At 36.2% G+C, this 7,373-nt stretch overlaps 1 protein-coding gene across 1 annotated transcript; it reads right to left on the bottom strand.

Annotated features, from left to right (window-relative positions):
- Positions 1 to 216: 216 nt before the first annotated feature.
- LOC149240557 (senescence-induced receptor-like serine/threonine-protein kinase) lies at positions 217 to 5,888 on the bottom strand. The gene is made up of 14 exons (XM_089370212.1): positions 5,773 to 5,888; positions 5,036 to 5,576; positions 3,915 to 4,384; positions 3,668 to 3,800; positions 3,524 to 3,592; positions 2,873 to 2,944; positions 2,678 to 2,749; positions 2,377 to 2,567; positions 2,048 to 2,274; positions 1,752 to 1,878; positions 1,557 to 1,625; positions 1,258 to 1,447; positions 1,007 to 1,139; positions 217 to 908 (listed from the first exon to the last, which is right to left on the bottom strand). Exons 1-14 carry the CDS (start codon positions 5,855 to 5,857, stop codon positions 627 to 629), a joined length of 2,661 nt encoding a protein of 886 aa, XP_089226338.1. The 5' UTR covers positions 5,858 to 5,888; the 3' UTR covers positions 217 to 626.
- Between the last annotated feature and the right edge of the window lie 1,485 nt (positions 5,889 to 7,373).

The raw sequence follows: 7,373 nt of genomic DNA, 5'->3' as shown, positions 1-7,373 counted from the left end.
CGGGGCAACATCACACTATTGTCATCAGCTACCCATATTTCTAAATTCTTAAAACCAAATGAATTTCCCAGGGTTTGTCCTCACGGGGCAACATCAACACTATTCTAATCACCTACCAATATTTCTAAATCTATTGAACCATAAATAAGCGTGGCAATATAAACTCACAATTACATCAAAATAAATACATTGTTCAACAATAAACATATACTATCCCCTACCCGTATATTAACAGCTCGATATTCTTGTAAATAAGCCTCGCCACTCTCATCGCCCTCATGACCTGGATTAGAAGTTAATATACGATGAACGATCCCATCAAATGACCTTCTGAATTTGCCTCACCATTTACGCTATTTGTCGTGCCCGCCATAAGTAACTGCCGTCCACGCATTCATTAAGAGCACCCCTCATATGACATGCCTTGGGCCTTGGAATTGAGCCACTCCCATAGGGATTATAGCACATGATAATCCACAATATCTTAGGTTAGATTTTACTTAACGTAGTGTCATAGCTAGCTTGTGCTTGTTTCTGGGCTCTGGCGAGTCTTATATCTTGTAGCCACAGTAAACCCAATATGCAATATGAATGCAAGCAGCTGATGTAAGTTTGAGGAAATATGATTATCTCGCAGACGGATTTGTGGTCGATATTGAAGCTCCAGTGGCAGAAAATGTGGGATGGTGTACTAATTTGGGATCCAATAAATCGGTTTCATTGAGCAATCGAATGCTTTCTTTCAATTCACTTACAACTTCATTCATTGTGGGTCTTTCATTTGGTTGACTTTCTGTGCACAGCATCGCCAATTCTGCTACTTTCCACATTGCGCTCATATTGACCTCTTTTACAACCCTTTTATCTAAAATTCCTTCAATATTTCCTTCCCGAATCATCGATCTTGCCTGCACACAAATTCAGAATCCACAGCACCATTAGAATTCTAATACCCCAATATCCCCATAACCACAAATACAAGTATAGTTGCATTAACATTGCTTACCCAGGAGACGATATGACTGTTTTCACCAGAAACATTTGTATCCACTGGTTCTCTCCCAGATATTATCTCAAAAATCACAACTCCAAAGCTATATACGTCACTTTTCTCTGTCAAATTGCGCGTAGTGGCATATCTGTTCAAAGCAGCGGCCATATGAATATCGATGAATCCATTTTCTCTTTTTATTTTCAGTTCCAGATAAATTGAATGAAACAATAGAGAAGAAAAAGTGAATGGGAAATGTGTAATACTCAGGATCAAGGTAGCCGAATGTGCCCTTCACATCTGTTGACACATGGGTTGCTTCACTTGAGGGGCCAAACCTAGACAGCCCAAAGTCTGATAGTTTTGCTTCCATCCGTTCACTTAAAAGAATATTAGTAGTTTTGATATCTCTGTGAATTATGATAGGTTTGCAGCCATTATGCAAGTATTCCAGTCCTGATTATTATTGATTATTATTTTTACAGAGACATTGACATTAGTCAACTGATGTACATAATATACAAAGTCTAAATTCGTGGTTTTTTGAAGAGGGAAAGACACTCACCTTGAGCTGCATTCAATGCAATGTCAAGCCTTGTTTTCCATTCAGCTAACTGCTCTAAAGCATTTGGCCCTGTACAGCAAGAAAATCATAGTTAAGAATATATATATATACATATAAGAAAACATAGATATAGATAAATTGAAATTGTTTTTCCAGATTAAACACGAGACAAGATAGCCCAGGTTTGACCCATACCATGGAGAATTCCTCTCAAATTTCCCTTGGACATATACTGGTAAATCAATATCTGATTTTCTCCTTCACAACAATATCCCACAAAGGGCACAAGATTTTTATGGTGCACTTTCGAAAGCATAGTAACCTGTATTATATCTTTCTTTTCAGTGAGCCGCAGTGCCCTTTGCACATCTCTTTTTAAAAATGCAGAAATGTTGCTATGGAGATAAAAATATTTTATCTTTAATTACAAAAACCATTGTTGCTTATATAGGAAAGTATGAAACGCTAATCAATTTAGCAGCCATACATACCTCTGTTGAGAATTCCTTGTCTCCTTGTTTTGATGATTCTGACAGTACTTTGACAGCCAGCTCCAGCCCATTTTGCAGACGGCCATAGAATACAGGCCCAAATCCTCCTCTGCCAATTTGTCTTCCAAAGCCACTAGTTATTTCCTTGACCTCGTTATAACTAAATTTTCTGCATTGAGGTGATGATAAGTCATGGTCCTTTGTGGCTTCTTTCAAAGGATTTCTCTCTGCAAGAACAATAGAAGAATGCTGTTACAAATATTAAAATCACACAAAATATATACACCAATAGAGAATGATAAGAAAATACACAAATGATATATGCATACCAACAGCCCTAGCCCTAGTCCTCCCCCGTTTCAATCTTCTACCAAGCAGTGTTGCAGCAGTAATTGAGAAAAGAATTAATATTATCCCTCCAGCGACTGACAAACTGATTATAACACTTTTGCTGATACCAGGTTTAGATTTAGTGCACTGATTTGCGTCGCCTTCACAAAGAAGTGGATTGCCCGAAAGCCTATCAAACATAAAACACAATCAAAATATTATATCTCAAATTTAGAGATCTCTATGATAAAACTATACGAAATTCCAGTAAAATGATCCATGTTGGAGAAGAGAATTAACCTGATCGATAAGTTTTTGTTGTTTCCTAAAATAGCCGGCACTGTACCAGTTAGATTATTGTTCTCCAAATTCCTGGATTGCATCTCTCAATATAAGCCCGTGAGTATGTGAGTAGAAAGGTAGCCTTACCAGATAAATATAACATCTATCAAATAGAAATGTGAGTAACATCTATCAAAGAGAAATTCTACTCACAGTTCTCTCAAATTCGTCAAATTAGCCAGAAATTCTGGTATTTGTCCAGTTAAATTGTTTTCAGACAAGTCACTGCACAAATATATAATTTCAAAGAGCATAGTGATTAGACTGCATTGTTGATGTATATATTGAAAATCTATTCTAACACTAAGCTAGAATTTCCCATCCGAATGAATAATCAATATCTATACCACATTTTTATTAAAAAGTTACATTTAATAATATAGATTATATAATTAGTTATAGTTTTTATCTAAGAGATATTTTCTAATCAAGTATGAAAAGGATAGAATGTGTCCTCTAAGGAGATGGAATGTGATTTTATTTTAGGTAAATATTTTGTTGGGTTTAAATTATATAAAAATAAAAATTATAATTAATAATTAAATTAAATTAGATATATGTTATTTCTAAATTTACCAAATGTAAAAAAATCATTTTTTTTTCAAAACCAACTACTTTTAAATTGAAATTTTTTCTTAAATTCTTGAGCAGAAATTTTAAAAATCTCAAAAATATTAAGGATTTTTTTAATTACGAAATCATATTAAAATATGTTTTATATATGTTATTAAAAATAAAACTATTTGACTGAATCATTAAAACAATATTTCATCAAAACTATGAAAAATTAGAAGAGACACTTACATTATAACCAGGGCTGTGAGATGGGTAATACTGGAAGGTATACTTGTAATTCCTTTGCTCGAGAGATTCCTGAGATCGAAATCAATCAAATGAAATGTAGAACAGATGACAACCCAAAAAAGCTGGGTCTGAATTACTACTCACAAGCTTGTGATTCTGGGGGATTCATCGCTGTTACAGCCTAACCAATCCCAAGAAAAATTAGCGGGCAAGCATGGATCACCAGCCGAAGCATATGTGAAATTAATATCCAACTGAATTTCTCTCAAAGCTCGCACTGTAAAATTGAACAACGAGATAATTTCAATAGATCCCTCCATAAGATTTTTGGGTTTTGACGAGAAGAAAAATTGAAATGATAAAAGGTTCTGATAAACCATGGAATGCATACCATCTTGAGCGAATGTGCCATTTTGACGCAGACCACTTTGGCGATATATTTCCAAAGCGTTAAAAATTGGAGGCAGGGTTGAACGATTTGTTGCCTGTACCCGAAATGCCATTTGCGTTGTTATCCCGTATGGCATCAAGATGGAGACATTAGAGGACTCTAAGTATCTTGGCTGTATAGTGCCGCCAAGCTTGTTATTGTCCAGATATAGATCGAATTCCCTGATACTAGTATCATTTAAAACCTGCAATTCAGCAAAGTACATTGAAATATAAAGGTTTCCATTTCGGATGCTTTTCCGATGTCGGAAATCATAAGTTCGGGGACTTGTATCTGCTGTCTGCATGACTAGAGAGGGTGGCATGTCTTTGGCCGCTCCGGTTGATACTTTCTCATTGGTTATGATATTTGGAAGACCTGATTTATTGGCAGAGGGAGACCAAAGTCTGTCAAAAGGATCATCTGGATATCTGTATATCACAACCAAGACGATAAACATTAGATTTTCTTCTTTAACTCTCACAATAGATACAATAGATTAATGTGTAAATCAATTTAGTACTCAGCAAGTTCAAAGTCTGTTTTTCAAACACCTCATTTCACCCACTAGCTTAAGTAGAAGGCACATTCCAGAAATATCTCAAAATCTAATTATCAGAAGATATGCCAAACAAATGACCTCAACAAATTACGTCCTTCTTGATCAGAATATTTTAGAATCAACTTAAAGATGGCTGATTCCAGCACATCCTCACCCAATTTTTAGTAAATTTGACAAAAACATATATATGTTCCAAAAATCTTCAGAAATATCCAAATGTGAAACAAATGACCCCTCTACTAATCGTCAGATTTTAAAATATTCCTTAAATCTACAATCAAATTAAAGATACCCTTTCCAACACATCCTCACCCAATTTTTTAATAAATTTGACAATAAAAAAAATATGCTCCATAAACCATCAAAACATTGAACAGTTAAACTAAGACTTCCCTCTGAACTGTGACCTTCTAGGTATAGGTATCAAATTCTTTGAGGTGCCAATCCCAACGGCTGAAAGATCTGGGCATAGCTAGTCCGAGGTTAAGGTGGATACTACCAGTGGAGTAGAGATAATCACCTTATATCTGAACTGTCAGTTGGAGCTCCGAAATTTGTATTCTCTAACCTAAACAACGAGTAGTCTTGACTGACCGGCCAATACATAGTCTCCTCTAGTGGCCGAAGTTCCAGAGAAGAGATGATGGGCACTCCACCGTTACTTTGACGGCCCAGGCAGACGCTGCTGCCATTGAATTTCGCCATGAAAATTAATTCCTTCGCCTTTACATCGCTTTCAGTTAATGTAACCGTAATCCAAACATCGGCATCTAACATTAGAACGAAAGTTGGGGGCGAACTAAGACCATCATAGTTTGCATAGAGAAAGGTTGCACGCAGTAGATATTTGGTTCCGATCTGAAGCGGAGTTATATCATAGCAATTCTTGTTTCTTTCTGGAAATTTTCGAAGGGTGTTCATCTGTATTGATGTTGTTACTCCTGCGACATTTGGAACTATTGATTTCTCCCCAGCGTCGATATAGTCATCGTCGGTGATCCATTGTAAACCAGCGCTGTCATTGTAACTCTTCGTGCCTCCACAGTCGAGGCTAATGAACCCTGCAACCCTTAGCCACAGAAACAATTTACAAGTGTATACAAATGTGTTAGAAATTATAATCTGTCTGCTACAACTTGAAAACGGTATAGCCTAACAATCCTTTCAATCACCACTCATCCCAGGGATACAAATTACATGATTACCTAATTATGAAGAACCTATTATTATAACTTGAAGAAGCGTTATGAATCTCACCAGTCTGACTAAAACTGGGAGAAGCCAGCAATGCCACAGCAATACAAAATTCCGATCTGAAGTGGATCATTGATTTCATCTTCATTTTTTATAACTGAAGCAATACTGAAAACGCATAATAGGGAGATTCTGAAACAAAATTTGTTCACAGAACGGTACATAGAATAGAGGCAGTCTGTATTATACATAATTAAGAATCTTCTTAAACTTGAACCATTTCAATAACGACCATCGTGTGAATAAATGGTGACTTATTCATCAAGAAATTGACCAAAAGTTTTGGTCCCTTGGTTTGATTTGAATAGTATACCGTTCCCCATTATAAAAAATGTTTTGGGGTCATATGCGATCTCTAATGTCAATCATCTATTGGCTGCCCTGCTAGTACGGATGCGTGCAAATTGGAATGGCATGTTCTCACAATTTTTAAAAAGTTCATATTAGTAAAATAACGGTGGAAATAGAATAGAATCGCGTGCTCTTCTTTTTTTGGGTGGAAGTAGAATAGAATCGCGTGCTGTTCTTTTTTTTTTTCCAAATGTAAATGGCAGATATATATTTAAGTATTAAGAAGTTTTTACGGATCTTCATATTCTCAAAGGCTATATATAGGATTTCAAGATCATAAAACAAAAAAAAACAAAAAAAAGATGTTGAAGCAGTGATTTGAGATAAAGAATCATCCAAAAAAGACGCTGAAGCAGTCATTTGAAATATTGGGTAATGAAAAATGATAGTATGCAGTCTGGAAATAGGAAAAATTCTTGGGATAGAGAGATCTAAGTATTAGCAAGGGATTGGAAATTTCCGAGCATCGAACCAAGTCTCCTGCAATTTAATAGATACATGTAAACCATCAAGTTCCAAATCCAGAGCATTCTTTGATAATTTCTCTGCCTTAGAATTTAAGTTTCTGCTTATATGTTGGATTGTGGGATTTTTGAGGGAACTCTAAATATTTTCGATTTGCTTTAGCCAACCTTGTAGAGAGGATTTATGAATATGAGCCACTACTTCCGCCTTAGTGTTTGTTCCAGAGCCAGTCCCCCAATAGACATGATATGATAGCTTTGAATGAATGTTGATTAAGAAACCACAACCACATTTGTGATCTCTTGAAGCCCCATCGAAGAAACCGGATGGATATACCAACTCCATATTTTGCAATGGCCGAGATGGCTTCTGTTTTGGGGAGGATTGTAGAACATCATCTATTTTTTGAGCAATTCTCTCCAGCGCATTCGATGCCAGCTCCCTGTGATTGTTCAATATGATGTTGTTGCGCCATTTCCATATTTCCCATATAAATATGGCAGGAATGAGTCTTCTTGGGCTAGATTGGTTGCTCCACCAAGTCAGCCAAAGTTCAATGTCGCAAATGTATGGTCCCGGGCTGCCTATTTTGTGCTCTAATTGATGCCATAAAATGGAGACCGAACTACAAGTTCTGAAGAGGTGAATATTGTTCTTAGCTTCATTTCCACATAGAACACAGTATCCAGGGCTAGACCAGTTCCTCATTTGAAAGTTTTCCTAGGTCAAATTCTTATTCTTCCACACCACCCAGAGAAAAATAGCAATTTTTATGGGAAGAAATGGAC

Source organism: Pinus tabuliformis, chromosome 8, assembly GCF_031772625.1.
Source record: "Pinus tabuliformis cultivar Carrire ecotype Pingquan chromosome 8, CPIR1, whole genome shotgun sequence".
Classification (NCBI taxonomy): Eukaryota; Viridiplantae; Streptophyta; class Pinopsida; order Pinales; family Pinaceae; genus Pinus; species Pinus tabuliformis.
The sequence above is the reverse complement of the archived record's forward strand: the minus strand, read 5'-3'. Positions and strand labels throughout refer to the sequence as shown.

What these genes read in the sequence shown, in the direction of transcription:
- LOC149240557 (XM_089370212.1), bottom strand. Translation starts at nt 5,857, where the DNA reads ATGAAGATGAAATCAATGATCCACTTCAGATCGGAATTTTGTATTGCT. An exon ending in TCCCAGTTTTAGTCAGACTG is followed by an intron (nt 5,577 to 5,772) that starts GTGAGATTCATA and finishes TAAGGGTTGCAG; the next exon opens with GGTTCATTAGCCTCGACTGT. An exon ending in AACAAAAACTTATCGATCAG is followed by an intron (nt 2,568 to 2,677) that starts GTTAATTCTCTT and finishes TATGTTTGATAG; the next exon opens with GCTTTCGGGCAATCCACTTC.